We start from the raw sequence: 27,296 nt of genomic DNA, 5'->3' as shown, positions 1-27,296 counted from the left end.
CCAAACCGCAGTACTGAGGAGTGCTCAATGAACTGAAAAGTTCACCTCTAACATTTACGGTCACTCCACTTTTCCCAGCACCTTGGGGAGTCCACCCAACTTGAAAGGCACTCTGGAAAATGCAATTTGTTGTAGTCGTTTGCAGTCAATCCTGTGAAGCACTTGGAGATGTCCTCCCGATATGCAAGACGCTACATCAAACGCAAAGATTATTTTATTGTGTTCCAAGAACAATGGCATTCCATAGTGAGAACAAGGAAATATTCAGGGCTAAAATGATTTCACTATGAAGATTGTACACTTATGCTGATAAGACTGCAATGTTAAATACAACTCAGACCATCAAAATATAAGTTTTATTTCTGGTTACTGTACTTTCCCATATTGCAGCGTTAAGTGGAATAGAGTTTAATTATATTGATGATTTTAAAAAAAGCTATTCATTCTATTCCATCATTCCTCTTCCCCCAGAAGTGGAACCAAGCTGTCTCAAGTGTTAAGTCTTTTGTTATAAGTCATATGTTGCACTGTACTTCATAATGACCCTGAGATCGAAAAAACAGCTGGTCCCAATTCTGGGATCCATACAGTGGGGAACACAAGTCTGATGCTTGCAGACTCTGCTTCTTTTAGAAAGGTTAAAAGGCTTATGAGGTTTTTCATGTCAGTGAATGATCAGTGTATTCAGTGTGTCTTTCCGTTTGTTGCTCTGAAGCACTTTGAGACGTTTCAAACCTAAAAGACCCAATACAAATGCAAGTTTGTGGAGATGCATGGACCATTTTTTTTCTTTTCCAGGCTTAATGTTCTGCTTAACTCTCATAGGTCTTATGGAGACATTATTTCATTCACAATACACTGAACGTATCAATGGTAAACAGTTATTTTACTGCCGCAGGTAATTTCCACTGTAAGAATCAAACAATATTTAAACGTTAAGATTTCCACGTTCTAAATAGATAAAGAGAGAAGTGAAAGAAACCTCTCAAAGCACTTTAGATTATTTAGAAATAAAGTGAATATCACCGAGGCAAACACAGCAGCTAATTTGCACCATCAACAGATTACAAATAGCATTGAGATGAGTTGCCAATCAATTAGAATTTATTTTGGGTGGGGGGATGAGTTTTGGAGAAGAAGAGAATATAAAACAGGATAAGGTTGGAGAAAATCTCGACTTTTGTGTGCAATAAATAAATAAACAAATGCTTGTTTAATCCAGGAGGAAGGAATGTGAGCAGCGCAGGGGGGAGGAAACAGAGTGGGTGCGGAGTCCAGATCCAATGTCAATCATTAGCTCATTATACATTTCCCCGAGTGAATGCGCATGCAGACGCGTTGAGATTCTCCCCCAGTGAGTACACAACTGTATCAAATCAACACTGCATTTTTTTTTACCATCTGCCGTTCGAAGCAGGGATGAAGGTTATCACTATTTGATGTTCTCATCAATGTGGGCACCGACTGGAAAGTGGATAATAAAGATAGGGAGATGTGTGTGCTCACTGCAAATATCCAATTAGTGTGTGCATCTAACTTGTTTTCACTTGCAGTTGAATAGCTTAGTTCAGCCTCAAATTCCACCTTAAGCCCATAAAACTGTTTTATTTTAAAAATCAAAGATCGCGCCAGAATTTTGCGGAAAATGTCTAAATTCGATCTCCCGAAGTAGAGGCTGAGTTTAAGGAATTTCCACAATTCTGCGAGATATTAAACTGTTCTAAGGCAAAGCGATCATACAACGATACCTAGCATTTATATAGCGCCCTTCACACAGGATAGCGTCTCAGAGCGCCACACAGTGGTTGGACATCAAGCAAGGGAGAAGCGGGAGGTGAGCATAGGTGCAGGCGGTAAAGTAGGTCTTAACTTGGGATTTAAATAAAGATAAAAGAGGGGGCAAAATGGAAGCACTGAGGCAGTGAGTTCCAAAGGTTAGGGCTGCAGTGATGTTGGTGGGAAGCAGTGTGGTGGGGGATGGGGGCCATCAGGCCTGTGCTTGCTGAGCAATGGAGGTTCAGACTAGGTGGGAGTTCAGGGCTGATGATGACCGACCTACCTACAAAGTATTTGAGATTTGGGGAGATGCCTAATTCTTTATAATGGCACGTCAGGTGAGGTTGACTTCATGGATTTCCCCCTGCAGCTATCAATACTTTGCTTAATATTTTCCAACCTTTAATCTGCTTTACCTGTCACGCCCCCATGCCTCAACGCCCTGCCCCGCACGCTTGCTTCAAATTAGACCTGGCACAGCAATGAGAGGGAGCGCAGACATCAAGACAGACACAAGATCAGAAGGATTGAAGTGACTCAATGATCCGCTCCAAACCTGGTGTGTTTAAGGCTCATGATGAACAACAGTCAATTATAATCTTAAAGCAGGCAAAGTGACACGCTCACATCACATCAGGATAAATCAATGTTATGCATCCTTCAAGTGAGATTTATTTTGCAAAGACAATAGTATCTCTTGTTTGGGGTTGGGTGAATGAAAGGGGGAAGGGTTTGACCTTTGTTCCACATTATGGTTACATCCTTCAATGAGATATTTACAGCCTGAATTGCATTAGTTGTTCTTAATAAGTAAAGACACAGTAAATAAATATGTTGCCTCTGCTACCATCTGGGGAGTCAAGTGGTGCCATGATTGACCAACGGAATCCATTGAAATGCCCATTTTAATATCCTGATAGAAAGCCTGATTCAAAACAGAAATAATGTCGTAAGATCTATTTGTTTTGGAAATTCCTATTCATTACAGCTAAAGCTAATGGCCTGGGAAACGATGCTTTGTTGAAATGTACGGCCTCTGATTAGACCAAAGCACTGAAAGGCACTTGGCAACATTAACTCTTACATTAACTCTCTGTCTTGAGTCTTGAAGAGATCAATGCACAGAAGCTATTTACTGCTCGATAGCGTTCTTCGCACCATGGAAAGTTCGAGACATTACTATAACCCACCGAATCAGATTCTATTGGATCTAAAGTTTAGTTTGCATACACGGAGCTGACAATCTGCTCTTTGTTGGTATCTGGCTCGGTTTGTGTGTTACATTGTTTCCTAACCCTTTCGAGAACGCCTGAGCATGTGGCGGCTTCGGGAGAAGGAAGGGCAGAGTAGAGAAAAGGTTTCTTTTCTCATCAACCTAAGCCTCCAACACATTCACTGGCTGGTCCTTGAAGTGTATGCACTGACTCTCTGGAGGCCAATGCTCCCGCATTCAGATGTACCTGGGCATTTGCAGATCAATCAAGGATTATTATTATTATTATCAATCGTCTGAAACACAAAACCCTTTCACAACATTCAAATTTCACAGGATTAGGTGTCAGCCTGGCTCAGTTGGTGACTCTATCTCTCTCTCTCTCGCCTTTGAGTCGGGTATCTGTGTGTCGAAACCCCCTGGTTGCCACTTTTAACCCGTCTACAAAATCCACAGTCACTACGTTTCGCACTAAGTCCTGTGAAGCGTCAGGGGTGAAAGGCGTTGTGTCGAAAGCAAGGATTATTTATTCATTATTTACGACCATCTTTCCTGCAGGGATTGAACGCTCACTGACATAAGTGGAAAAGAAATGTAGCGCCCAAGGCTGACAGGAGCTGTGAGATGTCTTTTGTGCTGTCTCAACGTCTGCCAACATAACGTCATTTGTTTTGCGTTTTTTCATAGAAACTCATCCGCTTTGCGTTAACATTAACGAGGCCATTTTGTAAGAGAGCTTTTCTTTGTCACAGTTGAGCGCAGTCGCAAAGAGCCAAGGAAGATTTCAAAGCGAACACAACAAGGACGAAAATAGTTAAGTGTATGTTACGCAGGTCAGATAGTATAAGTCCCCAGGGCCTTGGCTCGCTTTCACTCGCACGGGTTTGTAGTCTGTTCCAACTGAAGAGACGTAGACTCTAAAACCCTCTGATTAGTTTTGATTATAATAATTCATCGTATTTTTCCTGAATTCCACCAGGAACAGCAAAGATTATCTTTGAACCTTGAGGAAATTATAGTACTTAACATACACGACTGGGCTTTTTGGGATGTTTGAACCAGAACCGAGTGAATATTTCAGAATGCAATGTTTGGTTGTAACTGGGGTGTTGGTCACACACAGCCTGTTGGCTGGTTTGGAAACTTTGAACTAAATATCCAACAAGGCGGCCTATAAGAAGATAGGGGGGGAATAATCCAAGCAAGTACTGTTCAAAATGAGAGTTATGGTTATGGGGACAGTAATTAAATATGTTCAGAGGGATAGTTACAGTGAAAGAGGTTTTGTAGACTGATTTTTGAAGACGTATTTTGACTGTACATTGCCGTGTCTCAACTGCTTGTTTTGTTTAACTGTGTTCTTAAAAGTTGGCATCAGTCCAAATCTGAGTGAAAAGGTTGTACATTTGTGTTGTATAATGCTTCGGAAGATGTTATGCCCAGTGCTGTAATCAACTCCATTCCTGCCATCTGAATTCAATGGTGTATCCTTGAACTTCTGTCTGTTCGGGTGAATCTTAAAGATACTGCGGGACTATTCAGAAAGAGAAGGGGCTTTCACCCTGTTTCCTGGCAACAATCATCCAAATAAATTGGTCATTCACCTCTTGGCTGCTGGGAGGGAAAACTTCTAGGCGCAAATTGGTTCCCACATTCAGCTACATATGTACACAGTTGGTACACTTTACAGTCATCAAGATGAAGCACTTTCAGACGGTTCAACATTATAAGCGCAATGTCAAATGCAAGGCTTACTTTACAATTTTTGCGTATTCCAAGGCCATCTGTTGAGTTGACTCATTATAATAATGAGATTTCCCATCCAGGAGAACAGAAAGAAAGGTTTATGGATATTAATAATAATAATCCTCGCACTTGACTAAGTCGTCGATATGTCTCAAAGCTCTTCACAGGATTTATTGTAAAGTTTAGTGACTGTGAATTTGTGGATCAACAATTCGCCAGTTGTGAGAAGTAGTGAGCTTTGGACGCCCAATATTAAATGCCAGCATCACCACATGCAGTGTCACTGACCAGCTCCACAGTCTAGGGAGAAGTCAGTAGTGAATGCAAGCTTTTCATTAGCAGTATCTGCTTTGCATTACTCTGCAGCAGGTATGTGGGATCTGTTTTCAATAGAAAACTTCATTAAAATACATTAAAATCTCCGTGGGATAGGGAATACTTCTGTTCCCCGTTTTTGTACGGTAATTCTGCACCCATTTGCCCCACAGCTATCCATCAGCCCAGTCTCAGAAATGTCAAGAAAATGGACTCCCAAAGCAGGAGACGAACTCTCTGCCTCTCTCAATATGTTTTATGCCTTTTGAGAATGCGTAAATTAAGGGTTTTTTTTCCTCTCTCTCTCTCTCTCTTTCTCTCCAGATTTATTACTGGGAGTTCCAGCGGCAAAATGAGACCGAGAAGCTAAAGACCCTGTTCCTCCCCGAAACCAACGTGAAGCTAAAGAATCTGACTGGATACACCACCTACCTGATCAGCGTGTCTGCCTTCAACGCAGCTGGTGATGGACCCAGAAGCACGCCGATTCGGAGTCGGACTCAGCAAGCAGGTGAGAGCCGCGAGCCAAGCCTCCCAATGGATGGTCCTGTCCACAGGGAGACAAATGCTTAGTCCCCTCCATTTTGAACGGTTTTGCCACGCGTGTCGCAACACTCGGTGTTCTCCAGGCAGAGATGGAAAGACACACCGATCGATCACGTGTTCAAAGCATGTACCAAACGGTGAGACTTCCTCACGTGTCTCCCAACAACTTAAATTCTTGGCCCTTTAATTTCCAGCACCTTTGGACGTCGTCCTGGTGTGAAAGGCGCTATACAAGTGTAATTTGTTGTTGTTTAATTTATTCTTCCTCTTCTTTCTTTTCCCCCTCCCCCCCACACACCCAGCCCCCCCCCAAAAAATATTTTTGTTTGTTGGAGACACAAAAAGATTGCAATGGAATAAAAGCGAGTAGGGATGCAATGCTCTGCTCCGAAGGAGTATTCCTGTACTAAGCAGTTCCTGACGATCCTCTGGGTCATGTCACAGCAAGCTCTTCAAGTCCTGCTCTCTCCACAGCTCCTCAGTGACTTTATTGTTCTTCCCGAAAACAAAGGCCTTTGGTTCACAGCGTTTCGAAGCTGCTGATGATGTTTTTGTCAGGGAAAGTTTTGGAACAGATTGTATAGACACTCTATGGCTAACACAGCCCAGAAAGTGCGTTGTTGTTGAGATGCAAGGCTGCGGTATTAAGAGCGACATTAAATCGAGTTCCTGTCCGCCTGTTAAGGTGGGAGTTAAAGATCCCACGGTACTGTTCGAAAAGAGAAGGGAGTTTCTCCCAGGTAAAAATTATTCATTCCCTTCATGGCTAATTGTGAGACATTGCTGTCCGCAAATTGGTTGCTGCCACCACATACAAAATACACAGTCACTGCACTTTACAGTGAATCAGGTGAAGCGCCTTGAGACGTCCTTCCAGTGTGAAAGGCGTTGAATCAAACGCAAGCAATATTATTATTATTATTATGAAATGTCCTAAAATGCTTCACAAAGACGATAGTGTGGGCCAAGCAGGGAGAAACAAGCAATGGCGTGGTCAAGGAGGAAGGTCTTTAAAGGCAGGGAGAGAAAGGGGAAGAAGCGAATGGGGCTTTAGGGCGAGAGGGATTAAGGCCACTCACCACTGATGGCCCGAGTGCAGTTTTGAAGCCACCTGGATGCAATTGAGGCCATTATCATGGTAACAAAGGCAACAAGATATTGCATGCCGAAACCGTAACCCGATCGTACATGACGCAGGGCTGCGAGCGCTCAGAGACCGAGCCCTGACGAAGGATTGTCACAAACCTCTTACTTTCTCCTGCGCGAGTGGGCTGTAAGGTAAACCGTCACTCAAACCTTCTGATTTGCCAAGCCCTGAAGTGTTAATCCAGGCTCAGCAGTGGGCGTGGGCTTCTTCTGGTCCACGGAGCCACCGACCTGCTCAAATTCTGGAGCAAAGACAACACTTTAGTTGCTCTCTCTGTCTCTCTGTTCTTCGCTCCCTCCACAAAACACAGTTCATACTCCTGTCCCCTCTCTCCCCATTTTCCCAGTGCAAAAGCATTGTCCAGGTCAGTGACTGCCTCCCCTCCACATTGCCCTCTGTCTTCCATCAGAACAGTAGATAAAGGGAACACGTGCACATGAATGTTAAGAGCCATGGAGTCAGCCCAAGGCTGGTCAGTGATTGATTTGGTGGGGGTCATTTGGTGGCAATTTGGCTTCTTGAAAACAGTTGTAAAAGGAGAGAGAATGATTGATGCAGCTCAGTGCTACATTGGGTAATGCAAACTTATCCACCAAACCATTCATACAAACAAACAAACAAACAAACAAACAAACAAATAAACAGTGCATCTAAATTGGTCATTTGACGCAGGCATTAAATTGCAACGACAACAACAACTTGCATTTATATAGCACCCTCACATGGGGCAGGATCTCGGGGGCTTAAAGTGGGAGGAGTTTCATCCTCAAGGAGATCTCATGGAATTTTTAAAGCAATGGAGTGACAGTTCCCTGCATTTAGATCCGTAGCTTTAACATGAGCTAAAGACCTTTCTTTTTGACTGCGCTTTTAGTCACCTTCATCTATCAATTCCCTCCCCCACCAACCCCCTCCCCACCCCGTTCCTCAGTCACCCGACCCCAGCTCCCAGTTGGCTCCGTGAAGAGCTTTGAGATGCCCTGATGTGAGCAACATGTTGTTGAAGAACATGTAGACATTCAGTGTCAATCACTCTCTCTCCTTTACAACAACAACAACAACAAAATTACATTTATAGAGCGCCTTCACGTCGGGAGGACGTCCGTTTACAACCGTTTGCAAGAACCCAATTTGCCACCAAATGATCCCCACCAAAAGAATCAATGAGAGTAACAGACTTGGTTTGACTGGGTCGTTAGGCAAGCGTGGATATCAGGAGACTTGCAGTGTGTGGAATGCTGGATTAATAATTTCTAACAAAGCAGTGTTATGAGTGGAGTGTGTTTTCATGAGCTTACTTTGACGAGACGCAAAGAAAGTCATTTTTCACAGGTTCTCTCGCAAAAAGGGAGCAGTGGAGACCCACGCGATTCAGCCAAAAAGCTCTGCCGATTCTCTCGCCAGCCCATCGGATTGTGATGGGATAATATAACGAGTTCCCCACATCTGGATCCGTAGCTGTAGTATGAGCAACTTGTGGATGTCCCGCGGGTGCTGTTTAATTGGCCCGCAGATCCCTCAACACCATAAACTCCGCTCACAAGCCTATCTGGATTTTTGAGAAAAATGTGTCTGTAATTTAACAGCGCCTTGCTCATATTTTTTTTACGGGGATGTTTGAAAATGTTTGAGCGCTTTGCCCACAAAATGCACAGTCGATTCGCCCTGCAGTATATTCTGCGAAGCGCTTTGAGACGCCTCGATGAGACACTTTTATCAAATGCAAGGATCATTATTGTTCAGTAAGCGGAAGCGAAACCTGCTCTGTGCACCAGCAGAAGGCAGGCCAGCAGAACGCAGAGTGTGTGCGTGCAAACCCTGTGATGTGGATGCTTACGAGAAGGCCGGAGGAGGTGCAGAGGAGATTTCATATGCTTCCCCACCACGAGCGAAGCAAACATGATGGGAATTTACCCCAGGCTATTGTCACACCATTCCAATGGCTGGTTACAGAGCAGGGCTGACAGATGCCTGGGAGTGTAGTGTGCAGCAAGGCAGACTGAGAGAGAGAGAAAGCGAAGTGGAGGAACTAGAAATGAGCTTCCAGCCCCCACATCCAACAACATAGGCATTTAGCAGTGAGATATTGATTGTGTGTGGATCTTAGGCAACCTGTATCTCAAATTAGCCAGCAAATTCCATTCTAAGCCAGCGACAGAGCGTTTGCCATTATTTCGGCCACAAAATACACAGTCTATTCCTTTCACAATGTATTCAGTGAAGCGCTTTGAGACGTCTCAACAAATGGAGGGATTATTATTTCCCCCCGTAAACGTGTCTTGAGGCAGGAGCCCCGGTGTCCGTTCTCTTTTGTCGCGCAAAAATGTTTCTCGTACTTTACGGGGCTGCACTTGAAAGCAGTGGGATGCATTCAGCGCACGTCACGCTGGGAAAGAGTGGAGAAACGGGAGGGGGGAGGGTATGAGAAGGTTGTGAAAACACAGGTGACAAGCAAAACCTATTTCCCGAAAGGCAAACAAGGCAATCTCTTCATCTGTCTCAGATTGTGTTCTGGCCGTGAGAAAATACTCCGAGCGGAAGCTATCCATATTTCATCGCCGAAATCTCCACGGCATTCGTGACATGGAGTTGCCAGGGAGACGAGAGCATGTGCTGCATAGCTGAGAACCTGCCGGCTCTGCAAGAGAAGCCACCCTCTGTATTCACTATCTGATCCAGCCGGCAGCAGAACCCACCTCGTGCTTAACAGTGTGAAAACCCTGGGAAGTGCCCGAGAAATGTTATATTTTCGAAGAAACAGTCTTTTGCGGCAAAGCAGCTTTGGCATTCACTGGAAACCGCAGGGAGTTCTCCCCCCTCCCACCACCATCATTCCCAACCCCCCAAAAAAAATAATCGCACAGCTGTTTAAGAAGCTTAAGGAAAAATACCAGAAAACGAGTAAAAAAGATATACAAAAGAAAAGCAATAAAGGAAAGGAATTTCCTGAATGTTTTATTGCTTCAGAGTATAAACGCAGAACAAATATGCAGCATTGAATCAAACTTGTGTGAATTCAGGACTCAACTGACCAAAACAGCTCCCACAGCTTGAAGCACAATCTCAAATATTATTCTTTAAACAGTTTCTGCCTTCTGAAAAAGCCTAGAAATATCAACGAAAAGTACAAACGCTTGTACGATGAGACAGACCTGCATGTCAGACACTCTGATTCCTGGATCTCGTTTGTTTTGGTGTTTAAGTCCTCTGGGTCGAGGGGCACTACATAAATCCAAGTTGGTGTTGTTGTAGAGGGATGAGCTATTGGGAGCAACTGAATAATCTGGGGCTCTCCAGCGCTGTATAGGGATGTCGTGGAGTGGACTTTACAGACGGATATGAGATGTGAAATGGGATTAGAGGAGGCAAACCTCAAAACAGTACTTTCAGATCGGGCCAAGCAGCAAGAATACGAGGTTCAAAATATCCTTCGGTCATATCCTTAAAACATTGAAGTAAGGTTGTGCAGACAGACCTTGGAAAACATTCTGGGGTTTTTGGAATATTTTCTCTGCACGATTGTAAATTGTGGATTGTCAGGCATGGATCGTAAGGCTAAGGTCCCAAAGAATGTCATGCCTGAAAAAAGTGCTTGGTATGCATGACCATCATTCACTCCTAGCTCCACCAGATACCGCGATACTCCAGGTATTCCATGTTAAACAGGGCGCTCCAACTGGGGGATTGAGCAACAGCTGTGGAATGAATGAGCAGTGAAATTTCAAACGATTATGAAAAAATTCTTACATGGAAACGGCATTGGGGAGATTCTTTCCACCTACAAAATACAGTACACGGTTTCTACACTTCGGAATATATTCTGTGAAGCGTTTTGTGAAGTACTCCCGACACTATATCAAATACAAGGATTATTATTAATATTATCATTATTATAATTTATTATAGTCACAATTTCCTACAACTGTTCCCCAGTTCCTCCAGTGCCAGTTTCCCCCTCGCTGTACAACAAGTCAGCTATGTTAAGTCAACTATCCGCTATGTTTTTCCATCCGCAGCTCCAAGTGTTCCCAGCTACATTCGATTCAATGAGCTGACCACGACCTCAGTGAACGTGTCCTGGGGGGAGCCAAAGTATCCAAACGGAATCCTTGAAGGGTATCGGCTGGTCTACGAGCCCTGCACCCCCGTTGATGGTAAGCACGTGGAGCTTGCAAACTTGCAGCAGAAATCAGCGTTTCTATCGGTGTCTGGATTACAAGGAGGATTAGTCCACCCGACGTGACCAGTTTCAACTCGGGATTTGAGCTCAACAAAATAATTTTTCTCCATTCAATATTTCTTGATTTACCCTGTAAATCAAGAAATATTCAATCAAGAAAAAGCTGAAAGCACACTACCGATTGAACACGGATTTTACCTGGACTCGTGAGAAAGTTAAGGGGGACGTTTCTTGACTGCTCTGCAGGTCACATCCAGCCCACGAGCCACAGTTTGGCTGCCACTGGTCTAGGCTGACACCCCATTGCAGTACAGGGAGAAGGGTCGCATTGTCGGAGATGCTGTTTTTCGGATGAGAAGATGAAGCTGAGGTCACACCTTCCTGTTCAGATGAACATTAAATGAATGCTGTGACAGTATTTGAAAAGAGAAAGGGGGTTCTCCAGTGTCCTGGGTCCCATAATCCTTCAGATAAATTGGTCATGGTTGTTTGTGGAACCCTGCTGCGTGCAAATTGGCGGTTGAGCTTGGCTATCAATGTACTGCAAAGTCACTACACTTGACAGCAATCACTTTTGAAGCACTTTGAGACATTTTGACATTATGGGGTCCCGGATGAAATGCGAGGATTATTATCACATAAATCATAATTAATTCAAAATCTGTTCTAATTGCCTTCGACGTGCTGTAGTGTCTGTGATCTGTAATGCCTGTTCCGGTTAGTTTCAATAGCTCTCTTTCCGTGTAGGAGTCAGTAAGATTGTAACGGTGGATGTGAAGGGAAACAGTCCACGATGGATGAAAATCAAAGACCTGTCAGATGGTGTTACGTACACCTACCGAATTAAAGCAAAAACGTTCACATATGGACCAGAAATTGAGGCAAATATCACCACTGGACCAGGAGAAGGTAACTGACAAAGATTGTCTTACTAAGATCTTCAGTGTTTTTGGGTGTGATCGCTGGGTTAAGGCACAGCACCTCCTGTAAGCCAGAACTGTAGAGGTATCTCTCTTTCAGTTTGTAATTCGGATAAAAAAAGGCCAGAATAGAATCACAATGCCATAGATATTTACAGCTCAGAAGAAGGCCATTCTGTGTCTGTACCAATATTTAAATATTAACAGCCGTAGAATGCTCAAGTCCTGCTTGGGAAGGTGTGGGAAAAAGTCACCCTGGTCATACAGTAGGAATGGTTGGGGTTTAGGGTACGATGTTGGGCTGAATTTTCAGGGAGCTTCACTTGGTTTCTGACGCAGTGCTGGAAACGGAAACGTGCTCCAGTCTTTGGCACTGTGCCTCATGATGAGTTTGTGATCATTGTATCCGTTCCTCAATACAGGTGCTCCCGGGGCTCCAGGTGAACCTCTGATCTACAGATATGGGTCAGCCATCACCATTCACTGGTCCAACGGAGATACGGGTAAAGCACCCATCAGCAGATACGTCATCGAGGCCAGGCCATCAGGTGATTGTTATTCTTACATTGTCCATTGATGCCCAATGCCTTTCACTTCTTTTCTCTTTCCAACAGTTCAATCTGCCCTCTCTCACCCCTCCCCTACCCCAACCAAAAGCAGGCTGTAGACCCACCAACTCCCTATTGACTTCAGTCTCTTGCCTTCCACTCACCAGCAATCCCCTCTTAATCGTTCTTTCACACTTTGCGACTTTTCTCATCTTGGAACAACCAAGTCACTCACTTTGCGGCTGTTTATAGGACATTGCTGTGCACAAATCGGTTGCCTCCAAAAATACAGTCACTACATTTTGTAGTTAATCCTGTGAAGCGCTTTGAGGCGTTTCAACGATGTGGCAAGGTGCTGTGTCAAATGCAAGGATTCGTTTTGTATTGGTTTGTTGAAGAGAGTGAGCAGTGAGAGTGAATTGAATTGATGAGCTCCAATTCCTTTGTTAAAGAGAAACAATTGAGAGTAAATTCTTCCGGAAAGCAGGCCGGAAACATTGGCAACTGAAGAGCACGTGAAGAGCCAGAAACAGTCAGCCGCACGTGTGGCTCTCCATGTGGCAAAATCAGCGTCAGCACCGATCAACCCCTTGCATCCTTAATCATCCAGTAAGAACTTTGGCTGTGGCTGCTCCTCGTTGCACAAGTGAATGATCTGTCTTAATCACCATTGCCACAGACAAGAAGACGTTGACATCCTGGAACTGGAAGGATGGGTGGGAGGGTGGGCAGGTGGTAGCAGCAGAGATTGCAAGATATTAAATCAACAACTCAACAGTAAATATTTTTTGTTTGTTTTGCCCTGGAGCACCAGACAATGAGACAGCGAGAGTTTTCCAGAAATGCATCCATGTGCTCCTTTGTTGGGAGACCCACAGATTGTATTGAGCCTCACTGCTGGTCAGACATGTTCCAGTTTTTATTCGTTCATTCAGATCTGCTGAGCTCTTGCAGTTTTATTGTGCATGGAAGCCTATATTGATTAACTAATGTTTACCAAACAGTTAGTAGGGACCCGGTTGTTATTCAATTGGCGGATCACTTTCCGGGGGGTAATAATTTCTCAAAAAAGTGTCACGCAATCCTTGAGTGTTTGTAGGACACCGCTGTGCGCAATTGGCTACCGCGTTTCGTCCACAAAATACATAGCCAATCCACTTTACAATATATTCTGTGGAGCATTTTGAGACATCTCAACGAGATGATAAGGCGCTATATCCCACAAACAGTTGTGGATTGAATGACCAAATTATAATTGTTATTGTATATAGTTATCTATAGACACTGGGACATGCTGAGGAAATGCCATTTTTGTTTTTTTGTGCTCCTCTCGACCATTTGGGATTCTTTTCCTTGGAGAGGTCTGCGTGACACATGGTGTTGGTACATTCTGTTCCTTTTATATCTTTCCCTCAGCACTGCCATTATTCACTCCATTGCAATTTAGAAGTAATAATTGATGCCAATTTTTTTATGGACTGCGAAATACGTGCCAAACGTCTCCCATCCTCCACTCCCTATGTGGAATTAAATGAGATAATCTGCCATTATAATTATTGCCAGTACAAAGGATAGGGATAAATCTGTGGGGAGGGGGGTTATAAGATCCTGCTATACTAGAGCATTTGCCTTCATCTCTATGAAAATAACTTACGCAAAAGCTTCTCCTTCACAAAGTGTAGTATTGAAACGGGCAGATCGCAGTTTTCAAGAGAAATTGTTGCTGTTTTCTTATAACTCATGTGGTGCGTGAGACGCAGTGATTGTTCTGTTGTGTTCTGTTCTAATTAGCCATTCATTTCATTGCTGTTATGCAACGTGATGCGGGTGCAGATTAGCTGTTGCCTTTGCCGACATAGAAGCAGTCAGCCACAACTGTCAATCACTACAATCAGAAATATCTCGTCGGGTGAGGCACCTTGAGGCATTGGATCTGAGAAGGCACTTCATCAAATTAGAATATTATTTATCTTTTTCACCTGAACCAGCTGTGACTTACTCGGGATACAAACAGGCCATTTGGTAGCTGTGAATAAGTCACAATCGAGATCCTTGAGATCCTCTCTCACTCTCTCATGTTTGTGGCTAATTGGAGCTTGAAAGGAATTTTTTTGAAAAAGAAAATATTGCACAAATGTCACTTTGGCTATCGTTTCTCTTTCACATGTCGATGTTTAAGACCATCGCGTACATTTTGTTCTTATTTTCTTGTTTCTCCTCTTCATCTCCCCACCCCCCACACCACCGCCAAACCCCCTTCTCCCACCCCCTCCGAGGGAAATAAAATTGGTTCCATGTGGAGACTGCCCGCAAGACATCAATACTGAACAAATGTGGTTAACATATCCTGCCAAACCTGATAAGCCAGTCAATTTCAGTGTGTACTGTAAATGTCAATGACTTTGAGCGATTAAGAATAAAAAAAAACCTCACAAGTCAATTTTTTGTTTTTAAAATCAATAACATCCCCGTGCTGTGATGTCGGGCTCTCCCAGTCGAATCAGAAATTGCAGCTGAGGAGCCTCAAATCTTTTTCTTCGCAAGTCAAGATGTTATCTGGGTCATGAGCCTGTGTGAGGGGTGCTATATAAATGCAAGATGCTGTTGTCAACGTGGCTAGCTTTTTTATAAAGCACTACCAGCACCTCTGAATTATAATAATTATCAATAACAATAACAACAATCCTTGCATTTGATGCAGCGCCTTTCAGGTCGGGAGGATCTCCCAAAGCACCTCACAGGATAAATTAAATTCAGTCACTAGTATATTCTGTGAAGCGCTCTGAGACGCCTTGAAGACGTGATAAGGCGCTATATCAAATGCAAGGATTGTTATTATAACTCTAGAGAGCAGTGACCGTGTGTTTTATGGGGAACACTGTGGCTTAGTGGCTAGTCATGTTGACGCTGGTGAATTAAATACATTTTTATTTTTAAAAAAGTGCAATTTGGTGAAATGCCAAAAGTGGTTCCGTCTCCTAACAGCGCGTCGGGAGAGAGACAAAAACACACAGCCGCCGAGTGTATGTATTTCACGAAGAGACTGTTTTTTTTTTTGCCAGACGAAGGATTGTGGGATATCTTGATCAAGGATATCCCGAAGGAAGTGACATCGTACACCTTCAGCATGGACATCCTGAAGCAAGGCGTGAGCTACGACTTTCGAGTGATCGCAGTCAACGATTACGGCTATGGGACGCCCAGCTCCCCCTCCCCCTCAGTTTCAGGTACGTGACGTGTTTCTGAATCATTTCAAATGCAAGGATTATTATTCGTTACTGTAAAAGCTTAATGCCCTTCAGTTAAGCTCTTCACTGCCCTTCACTGTCCACTCTCCGCGGAGTTTCTGCTCAGTCAGCAATAGCGATGGTAAATTGAAGTCACAAATTTGATTTTTATTTAATTAATTTTTAAGATGTTACGATTAAACTGACAATGCAGTCTCTGTTCACCTTATTTAAATAAGCATTCCCTTCCTACAATATTCCTTCTAAACCTGGCAGCCTCTGCATCTTGCCTTCACCAAGTGAGGGTTCGGGCAGTGAGTACTGACAGGCTGTTCGAGTGTGGGGGCCATAGTATGTAAGTGTGTGTGTGTGTATTCCTACATTGTTGGATAGTGTTCAGGAATTGGAATCTGCGGTGTTTTGTCTTTCTTATCCTGGGGACACTGAGGATAGTTGTCGCACCCCATTGCCTGCTCTGGGATGACCTAACTAACTAAACACAGAAGAAAGATTTGAGACCTTTCCAGTCTGTATGGCTCAATACTACTCCATGCATTGCATTTACCAATTTAAGTAGATTTGATCGGACATTTGAGATATTCTCCCAAGGTGAAAGGTGCTATAGAAGTTTGAATTGTATTGTATACATTATAGTATAATGTTTGCATTTGATATAGCATCTTATCATGTTGTTGAGACGTCCTCCCGACATGAAAGGCGCTATACAAGTGTAATCTTGTTGTTGTCTCAAAGTGCTTGACAGAATGTATTGTAAAGTGGATTGACTGTGTATTTTGTGGGCGAAACAATTATTATTATTATGATGAGTCGTGTGATTTGATCTGTTACCGAATGATTAAGTCAAACAACAAATTAACGTTCAAACTCAGCATGTTCTTTCTTAGCATGTTTTTTAAATCCTAGACTTGAAATTGAGATCCAGGTCACTGATAATACGCAGCAGCTACGTAGGTATCTAATGCCAGTGACAACACCCTTGCTCTGTGCTTATAATGCGATTCCGTTGCCATTAATAACTTTGTAATACAGGAAAGCCTATAATGACATTGTGATCTGAACAATGTTAGCTGTGAAGGGATGTGCACTCGTGAGCCAAGCACACCCCGCTTCAGATAAAGCATTTAACCAACTTATTTCCTCTTAAAAAAAACTTGTTCATAGTCCTAACACAACGCTACACTTAGCCCCTCACATGTCCAAATGGAGATCTCTGCAATTCGGGCCAGACTCTAGATGATGATTATTATAATAATAATGCAAGGATTATTATAACAATAATAATCCTTGGGTTTGATAAAGAACCTTATCACTTTATTGAGACATCTCAAAGCGCTTCACAGGATATGTAGTAAAGTGAATTGACTGTGTGTTTTCTGTGGGTGAAAAAATAGATGTCTTTGAGAACAGACACAGGAAGCAACCTCTCCTTTTTCTCACTCCCGCTGACAGCACAGGCCAGGCCTGACCAGGGGCTTGGCCTCACAGAGTCAGTGCCGAGCCAGCTGATCTTTCACACTTTCAGGAGAGGGTGACGGAGAGGAGAGGAGAAGAAAAACTGGCAGATAAAAAGCAGAACAAAAGATAGTTGGCAGTACGGTTTCAGGATCACGCCCTTCAAACGATTCCTAGGCTTAGAGGCTGAACAATGAGCGAACTTGTCACCATTCTCCAGCAAAATAGTATTTATGGCCAAGACGATAAGTCAACGGCAAAAATTTGTCGCTGCGCAGATAAGATAATTTGTGATTGTACAGAATAACGCCCTGCCAAGCACTGAGCAGTTGGCAAACAGTAGCAGGTGCGTGTCTTTGTCTGTTTGTGTGTTACTCAATTCAATCCTCACTGTGTTGCACATAATGAGGTTTGATGAGTGGGACCGTTGCCAGGGCTGGCAGGGAAAAGCTCAGATGTAGGAGACAGACAACACAGCACGCACTATCGTAACTTCTCCACACCTGCAAGTCACCTGCACCAACATAGCAGCTTGACAGAACTTGTTGGTAACATTGGGGTCTGAAAGGTGGCCTTGTCAAATGGGGCGCCTCACTTCGGGAATCCGCACGCACTACGTCAAACAGACTCACAGGAACGCCGCTCCAATTTGATTTACTTTGAGAAATATTCCCACGGTGAGGCAAAATACGCAGGCAATCCACTTTACAGTGTAGACTGTGAAGCGCTTTGAGACGTCTCAATGGCGTGGTAAGGCGCTGTATCAAATTCAAGGAACAATCTAAGGAACCCTCACTCAGAAATCCTAATTGAGGAAATCCCCACAGTTGACCCTCGCTCCCTCACTGCACCTGCACTTCCTCCTTCTTCCCTCCCCTCCCCTCCCCTCCCCCCAACAACATTTGTTTATTTCCTCAGATTTCTTTCTGCTTTTGCAATCTTTCAGGCCAGAACGCAGCCCCGTTTTACGAGGAGTGGTGGTTCCTGGTGGTCATTGCCTTGGTCGGCCTCATCTTTATTCTCCTCCTGGTGTTCATCCTGATAATCCGGGGACAGAGCAAAAAATACACAAAGAAAACAGACTCAGGTGGGTCCATCGAAATGCTTTGCGCAGTGAATGGAACCCTCTGGAGAGTGAAATTAAAACTGCAACTTCCTTGAGCTCAGACACGAGATAGACACGGACAGATGCTGTTTCACTGAGTCTCCATAGCAACCGTTCATTGCAGGTACTTAGTCTCACCTGGAAACTCCCCGGCAGCATTTGCTGGGATTCTTTAACCTTCCTTTATTCTCAGTAATTCATTCTCCATCGCTTTTCCAGTCGCCGGTAATTAAAAATGTCCGTTTTGTGCGTCGTGCTCAGTGGGTAATAGGTAGTCAATGAATCCTGCAGTAATAACCACAGGAATGGTTTATGGTCCCCACGTGCCATTCCAAGGCTCTTCCATTGTTGTTATTTGAATTAAGAGAGCTTTTAGATTGCAGCAAGTGTGCACCAGAATGTGCACCAGAGCGGCAATTCTCCACACTAAATCGCAGTGGCCCTCTGCTTTCAGATTAGCAGTGTTAAACAAAGCAAGGCCACAGCAGTTTATTGAGATCTTTAAACTGAACTGCAGAGAGCAAATGAATTCTGAAATGCGTTAATGTTTTGCTGATGGAAAGTCACACTGTGCACGGTGGGACACTGCCGTGCGCAGCAACTGACTGCCATGTTTCACCCACAAAATATACAGGTAATTCACTCTACGGTATATTCTGCGAAGCGCTTTGAGACGTCTCAACGATGTGATAAGGTGCTTTATCAAATGCAAGGATTATTATTGTCAGATTGATTGTTCATTTCACCTGTGAGACACAGGGTGTTTTCTGGATCAATGAGTGCACAGATGGCATTTCGCCAGCAAAAGGGAGTCTAACCTTGACTCCAAGAAGCTGAGATAATAAGGAAATGCACAAGTGCTTGAGAGAGAGCTGGCCTTGTGTGCCATTAATACATTGTTGTAACAGTTGTAAATGGCTTTGTACTCCCTGTGGCAAATCAGCAAATTAGCCTTCTCGGACAGCTTTTCTATGACTGCTGTGGTTTCAAGGGACATTCCCAAGAGCCCTCATGTTTGTTTGAGTCGACAGTTAAAATTGGCAAATACCTCCTATTAAATGGGACTTGGGAAATTATTAAATCTTTAATTGAATTTTTTTTCCAATTGAATTTAAACAAATCAACGCAAAGCAAAGCAGATCTTTGGACGTTATTATGCCACTCCTAATAATGAACTTTGCATTTGATATAGTGCCTTGTCACATCATCTAAATAGTCAAGGAATTTCACATGATTTACTGTATTCTGTAGTGATTGTATTTTGTAAGCAAACCCAGCAGCCAATATGTGCACTGCAATGCCCCACAAATAGTAAGCGACCGATTTTATTTGGGGGATTTGTGGCCAGGATATCGGGGAAAACTCACTTCTCTTTTCGAATAGCTGCAGGGGATTTTTAACATCCACCTGAACAGACAGAAGGAACCTCAGTTTAATGTCCTAATCCATGTACGGCATCTCCGTCAATGCAACTTAATTCCAGCTCTGCACTCAAATGTCAGCCTATGATTATGAGCACCGTGATGTAGTTAAAAGCTCAGATTAGTATCCGTTCTTGTGAGGTTATAATGAAAGTTAAAAGCAAACTATTGCTTCTTAACTTGAAACATTTCGAAAGGGAGTGTGTGAACAAAGGTTGAATCCAGCCCAATCCCTCCTTACCCAATGTCTCGAGGTAAGGTACAGCGAGGGCAGCAGTTTTAAGTAATTTCCTATTTTCATTTCCTGTATTTTAAGATTCTTCTATTTTCTTACTGTTCCCCCCTCTTTGACCCATGTTGTTTTGATGATCCAACGTGCAGTTCTCATGGAGCTCATGTTGCAATGATAGCATCCTCAGGGCTGCTTCACTTCACGTTCGTGACTTTCTTGCTGAATTAACATGGATTCACTATTGTATTACTGGAGACATACATGGGTCAAAAGCCCATTTCCATGACAGTGTGTGTCTGCTTCCAGTTCCCTGGGGATTCAGTGTGAGTGTGCTTCACATTCCCTCCTGGTCTCCTAACGGTTTGTGTCCAGCCTCTCCAGCAGACTCGCCTGCTGCTGTTTCCATATCCCTGGAGAGACTGCGGATTCACAGAGCTGGCTTTCCGGTGTCAAAATTACCCCTATGGTAGCCGTGCATCTGACTGACTTGTGCAGTTCTGTCCAACGATTCCGCCAGTGTAGTGACGCAGAGTGCCTGAATCAGGCGGAACAAACTCAGTTGCAGTCGTATCAAATTCCCTGATGCCTAGTTCCCTGGTGCATATCATAGTGTTGGATAGGAAATCATTCAGTGGAAAAAGATATCCTGATAGTTGCGCTGTATGCAGTAGAGGCACCGATCGACCTCTCTTCTGCTAATTTTTGCCCTGCCCCTCCTCCCACTTGGCTTCCACCCACCACGTCCATTGACCGATATATTGGGGTTTGTCTTATTTCACCCTCAGAGGCAGCAACATTTCACTGAATCACTGAGACAGTAGGTTGAGCTTTTCAGCTGCCACTTTGTTTCGGGTTAAGCCTGGTTCCCATTGGTGAAATGGGTCATTGTTGGTAGTGGTGCGGATAGTGAATGGGGTCAAGATGAGGGTTAAGCCCCCTTCTCTTCTCCCACCCCCCCCCCCCCCACCTAACCCCGCTGCCCCGGAATGCCTCGAAGGATTCTGCAACAGGAAACACCTGTCGCTTTGAGAAGATAATCATTTCTGTTAGCAGCTGTGGCAAAAGTTGATTCTTGTATTCCGTCAGTAGTGAGGAAGCTGCATCGAAAGCAAACCACACAGCGCTGGGGCAATTGAAACTCTGTGGGCTTCACTTCTGCTTAGGCAGAACTTCAGCGAGATTTTAATTGTTTTAGAGTTTATTCCTCGGATACTAATTAGCAATTCCCTATTCCTACAGAACTCATCATTCAAGCAATTTGCAGATGTTGCACTCTATTATTTTGAAGGTATTATTTGAAAGAATCAAACATTTGAAACGTATCGATCAGTACCAAAGATGCCTAAGCTTTTACGAACCATTACTTCTCTATGAGGGAAAGTGTCTGACCTCAATTGCTGCCTCGCCATGACCACATTTGTCGTGTTCCGGGTAATAATCCACAGTTCGCATTTTGCGCTTGACATTGGCGAATTCCACCGTGAAGATTCTATCCACAGTATTCCGCAGGGCAGCTCTCGTTACATTTGCAATAGATTTATTTGAAGGTTCCCTCAAATATTCCAAGAAACTGAAGTGGGCCCACATCACCAAGGTCACTAACGTCAGCATCAGTTGCAGACACAATCACTCAAGACAGGCCGGGGTATCATTAGATTCTCGTGTGCGCTTCTGAAAGGGAAGTCGCTCAGCCAAGGAATCGAGCGCTGGCCTGAAAGGTGGTTCAGAGGAAAGGTGAACAGGTCAACCTTGCCTGAGCTTTGCAATCTGATAGGTCTCAATGTACATAACTGCAGGGCATCTTACTCACTCACTGACAGAGCTGAAGGAATGTACGACGCAAAGCACAACTTAGCACATGTTGTGATTAAGCAGAACCAAGCAGAGCGTGATACCATTGCGTTAAATTAATGGAGCTTTCTGGTGAAAAACTCAAATTTCTAGCCTTTCTCTCCTGGCTGAGGATGACAGGACAGTCAGCAGGGCGTGTGATGGGCATATTTTGACTCGAGATTTGCACCAGCGCAGCAACCTAATAAAACGGACCACTGATTTTTGGACAAGTTAGAATTACAGTCCTACCTCTACCTTGTCCTACCTTGTTACACCAACCTGATGTCAAATACTGCAGCAGGCAACCTGCAAGGTCTCAGAGGGTCTGAGATTCATTAAGAGGAGTAATCCTCTTTGCATGGTGTTGGGAGAGGGGGTTGCTCACAAACTCGTTAGGTCAAACCAGAGGTGAAACCTTTTTTTGCAACAAGCATCGTCGAAGCTCAGTCAGGAATCCTAAACACTTTCAAGCATTGCGTACTCAACATGCATTAACCAACTCATGAAAAACAGGGTCGAATGGATTTGTTTTTTGCACAAATTAACGCTATCTATTATTGCTCAACAGAGGGTCAAAAGTCAGCATCTTGTTCCTTGCCTTCTCCTTTATTCAGTGGATTACCCAGTGTCTGCACTGCACATTACACTGGTGATGTTTCACATTCCTGTGTTCCTTTGACTTTCTCCTTGAATCGAACTGCAGCAACCTGTTCACTCGGTTTAAACCACACCGAGATTGAACCCGGAACGCTCGTGGTACCTTTTCCAGAGCTCAGTTCCGTTCAGTGGGTTAAAAGTTCCATCAACCAGTCATAAAACTTTGCCGTTTGTGGTTTCTCTGCAGCATTTCTATTCCTCCCATTGTAAGTTGTTCATGTTATCAAGTGAAATCAAAATCGCTGTGTTCTTTCTAGCTGACAAACACAGTTTACGCTTGTTTTCCAAATAGCTTCAGTCTGTCTGAACCCAACCTCTCGAGGAAGGTCACATTGTGTTTTATTTCTTAGCTTTTCAGTCTTTTCTACACTTTATTTATCCATGGATAAGTTTTGAGACGTCCCTTGAAAGAGGGGAGGAGGAGGGAGCAAGTCTTAGGGACCTGGAAATGGAGTTCCAGGGAGCAAATTCATTTGCTAATGAATGAATAGTTGTAGTTACCTCGACACAAATGAGAGGCACATCACAACAGGCACCCACGGTCATAAACTGAAGTTCACTAATTATATTGCATGATGAATTATCCAACTGGCCACATTAAACAAAAGAGTTTTTATGCTCCCTGAACTTTTTTAAACTGAGATTATTGCCTTATCCAGGAGATTGTTATTTGAGCTTGGATATCGCCTGCTTGGGTAGCTCCCAGATAAAACAGAGCCCGCTCGAGGTCAGCTCTCAAGCATGATGTTTATCACTGGAGCCTTTCCATTCGTTGGAATGTAAAACAACACTCACGCCAGTTCACTGAGGAAGAGCAAATGTCCTATCATGAGAGTTCAGAGCTGCTTCTCAATCCTTCACCCCGCGCTCCACAGTAATTAATTCTATCATTGAATCCTCGAGACTACAAACCAGCTCGTTTATGTTTCTAACTGACGAGTTTTATTTAAAGGAAAAAAAAGGTTCTCTCTGTGCTTTAATTAGTTAAGGTCTTAACTGGCAATGGTATTCCTTGGTCGCAATAATTGGGAGCAGTGTTGCAACTATTTTACATTACTTGTTCGTGGTCAATACAGGATTTTGCATCTTTGTTAGTGAAGTGTTGTCAGGATGATTCATACACAGGGCAGAGGCCAATGGTCACAGTGACAGTAACCAACTGTTTCCCACCCCACCCCCCCTCCACCTTTGGTTCCATGCTAGAAGCCAGTTTTATCCTGCGCTGATTGCTGGAGAGGTTCCCTGGGCTTTGTGCCATTCTGAAACCAGATTGGACATCTCTTGAGTCCGTTTGGAGAGAGCCCTCAGTGAGACAGGCTGCAGCCGCTTGTGCTATCATCTGTTTATTATAATAATAATCCTTGCATTTGTTATAGCTCCTTAACCCATCGTTGAGACATCTCAAAGGGCTTCACCGAATATATTGCGAAATGGATTGACTGTATTTTGTGGGCAAACGCGGCAGCCAATTGCGCACAGCAGTATCCCACAATCATTCGTGGAGTGAGTGACCCAAAATGTCCCAGTTAACAGAGGTGGCTGTAACGCTGTAAGCCTCAGTATATGTGCATATTTTCATATTTAAGCTCAATCTACCACCATTCCTTAAGGAAAACACAGGAATTTCTGAATTCAGCAGAGCAGATTTGGGAAAATTGCTTCCTTGACTGCCTCCTCCTGTTCTGGAAACTTTCTATTAATCTATACTCTCCACCGAGCTGTTAGTGCCCATTTGCGCAGTCATCTCATTAGAACTGAACAGTTGTCACGTGCTTTTAAGATGAGCCGCAGTAAGTCAGATGCAAAAAATGTAGCTTTCTATCCCAAGAAAACTGCAGTTTTTTTTCCATTCATTTTTACTTCCATTGAAAAACCCGGGAGAGCTGTTGAGATTGAATCGTACATCACTTGTAACACAGGAATGCGTTAGAATGGAAAAGTCGACTGCTTTCCCCAGTGAGTTCGAATCGGATTTCCTTCAGAAATAAGAATTCAGAATTGTGGTGTTTTGTGACCGTAGTAGCTTCGCCCACATAATACACAGTCAATCCACTTTACAATCTATTCTGTGAAACACTTTGAGGCGTCTCAATGACGTGATAAGGCACTATATCAAATGGAGGGATTATTATTAGATGTTTGCTGGACGAAAGGTTGTAATCACCCTTATGTGGCAAAAAGGCCTGGTATTTGGTCCATTGAACTGACCCAATGTTGCTCTTTTCCATCCTCAGGGAATAACACAAAGACCAGCGGGCTGGGCCATGAGGAGATTATGAGCCTAGATGATGGTCGATTCCCAGCACTGGAACTCAACAACAGACGGCTCTCCGTGAAGAACTCCTTCTGTAGAAAGAACGGCATCTACAACAGGTAGCCACCATCGCTCACAATTCCCCCCCCAACCCACCCACCCTATAATTACTAAGTGTCTGAGTATATTTTCTTGACCATCCACCTCAAGTGGGTTTCAGGAAGTGAGGCTGAGATGTAATGTAATGGAGGTTGATACTGCAGCCCTTTCTGCCTCTGGTTTTACTCACTGAGCAGAGGCCAGTGTCGGAAACGGGAGATGGACCAATGCAAATGACTTGACTGGTTTAGCTGTCATTTGCCATGTTTAGAGAAATAAAATCTATCTTCTAATGTTTTTTTTGTTTTCTTGCGCTGAACTTACTAATGAGTTCCCACTCCTCTAAACACTGGCTGTCTCCAAATGTGAATTTGCTGTGATGGTGACTGACTGCACCCTTCCCGCCCTTCTCCCCCCCACCCCGATCCCCATTTGCCCGGATTTCATGGAATCTACCTGGGGACTTGGCTTGTCCCTCTGTGGAGCTCCAGGTTACCTTTCCCTACACACACACACCCTCCATGGACATCTCCATGGGAGATTGAGACCATTGTGTACCTCCCTTTACATCTTCCCTTGACCCGCTGCCTACCCCCTCCCAGCCAACTCAACAGAGAATGGAACCATGGACCTCTCTGGTCGATGGGGCTCAGTTCCAAGCTCAGCCATTGGGAGGTTGCTTGTATGTGTGTGTGAGGAGGGGGGGGAGTGGGGGGCGGTGGGTGGTGGGGGGTGAGGTAGAGAGGAACAGACAGGCTTACTTTTAGCTTATTTTAAATGCTTCCTTTAAGCGCGAGAGTGCCACAGACCTCATGTGGGTCGCTCGAAGGCCATTTGGAGGTCAATGAGGTGGAAGCAGGAGTTCACACTGGCAGTGAATGTGTGGGGTTTGCTGCCAGCTCCACATTTTACTGCCTCCTGTTGGCGAAACCACTCGAGACAATGTTGATAGAGCGATTTCAGGAGCAGGAGTGTGTGGTGGGGGGTGCTGGAGTAGGTCGGGTGGGGTGGGGAGTTTTGATTGCCCCCCACAGCAAAATTTGAATGTGACTGTATAGCGTAGGTTTCACTTAAACAATAAAATGCAAACCCTTGTACCGCTGAATTCACGGTGAAATAAAACATCCGGAATAAACAAACTAAAAGAACAGACTATCCTGACTGTGATTCGCTTTATTTTACCACGGGATGAGACAAAAACTTAATCCCCGTCACTTCTGGGAGCCTGCACTTGAATCCGGTCCAGAGATGTGCTTAAAACGCCTTCAACTCCCCGCCTGATAAGCAGTCATGAGGTAACTTGTTCAGCTTTCGATCTCCTTTAGTTAAAGGAACATTTCAAGGAGTTGGAGAGAGGTCACTTAATAACTCCACTAAATCACACTCTTGATGAAGTGGTTTGACTCTGAGGAAGCTCAGCCCCAGCCCACCTTTTACTTCACTTGTGTCCGTGCTGCCACACTACGTGTGTGGCAAATTAGCAAACACAACAACAAATTACATTTGTAAAGCGCCTTTCACGTCGGGAGGATGTCCCAAAGCAGTAACTGTCCGTGCAGCATGTTTAATCGTGCCCTTATTCCCTCCGATGGGATTTCAGAACAGTTTATGGTGTTATTTATGTTGCAGAACAACCTGGGGAATTGGATCTGTAGTAGTGGCTCAGGGCACTGACTCGGTGCTTTTGAAACTGCCCTGTTTACAGCGTGCCATGGGAACAGTGGGTTGGGGAAGAGATATTCAAGCCTGTGCGTGCAAAACTGCTTCGCTCCTGTACAGGCAGAGCAAAGCCTCTCAGCTCACTGACAGCCAGACACACCTTTGAATGTTTTCCCACTTATGATGCCACTGGGGAGGGGGAATGAGAAGAAGGGCTGGGTGGGTCACCTGGGAGACTCATAATGGACCACACACGCTCCAGGGGGCAATAGCGCCAGTCTGTTAAGATTGCCACTGATGCCAGGGAATAGGAGAAAAGAGCCATCTCTTTATTCAGCCTCTAACAGTTTTTAAGGTTAAATGTGCAGCATATTAGTTCCATCAACTGCAAAGCAAGTGGCCTGTTGTGAGGGCGATCCTATCGAGCTAGGACCAAATCATAAAAGGTTACTATTTTGTTCCTTTCCCCCAATTGCTCTTCGTGAAGGAAACAATATTCTGCACACGTCTGTCATTCGTTGCATTTGTCTCTGTGGAAGATCATTTGGAATCATCCTAAATCGTGGAAAAAATTGTAGGGAATTGGAAATTGTGGCATTGATTGTAAGACAATCTTTCAAGGGCAATTCTGATGTTTTGTTTCACCAAAGCACAAAAATAAGGTTTCAGTGGTGGTGAATTGAAAAAATATTGGGGTTAAGAAATGTTCAGAAGCCTTGTACTTCTGAGAAATGTACGTGGCCTTGAACATTTTAATCCCAGTTATTCATTCAATACCTGTATATGGGCAAATGTTTTATGAAGAAAGTTAAAACGACAGTTTAGTTATTGTGATTTCTGTCTAAAGAATAGACAGGAGCAATTCCTGGGCTATTTACTTGTTACCATATGTGTTCCATTCATGTTTTGCTTCCATTTATAGAATAATAAGCTTTGCATTTGATA

The 27,296-nt window shown here is 43.9% G+C and overlaps 1 protein-coding gene across 1 annotated transcript in view; it reads left to right on the top strand.

Moving 5' to 3' along the window:
- Positions 1-27,296, top strand: part of sdk2b (sidekick cell adhesion molecule 2b) — a 292,198-nt gene that overhangs the window by 235,103 nt on the left and 29,799 nt on the right. The window contains exons 37-43 of the mRNA XM_007888572.2: positions 5,375-5,561; positions 10,760-10,897; positions 11,671-11,832; positions 12,266-12,391; positions 15,454-15,618; positions 18,038-18,178; positions 24,574-24,712. Of these exons, the coding sequence (XP_007886763.1) occupies positions 5,375-5,561; positions 10,760-10,897; positions 11,671-11,832; positions 12,266-12,391; positions 15,454-15,618; positions 18,038-18,178; positions 24,574-24,712 (1,058 nt within the window). The remainder of the gene's footprint in view (positions 1-5,374; positions 5,562-10,759; positions 10,898-11,670; positions 11,833-12,265; positions 12,392-15,453; positions 15,619-18,037; positions 18,179-24,573; positions 24,713-27,296) is intronic.

This window comes from Callorhinchus milii, unplaced genomic scaffold (genome assembly GCF_018977255.1).
Source record: "Callorhinchus milii isolate IMCB2004 unplaced genomic scaffold, IMCB_Cmil_1.0 Scaffold20, whole genome shotgun sequence".
Taxonomy (NCBI): Eukaryota; Metazoa; Chordata; class Chondrichthyes; order Chimaeriformes; family Callorhinchidae; genus Callorhinchus; species Callorhinchus milii.
Note: the sequence above shows the minus strand (reverse complement) of the source record. Positions and strands in the feature narration are given on the sequence as shown.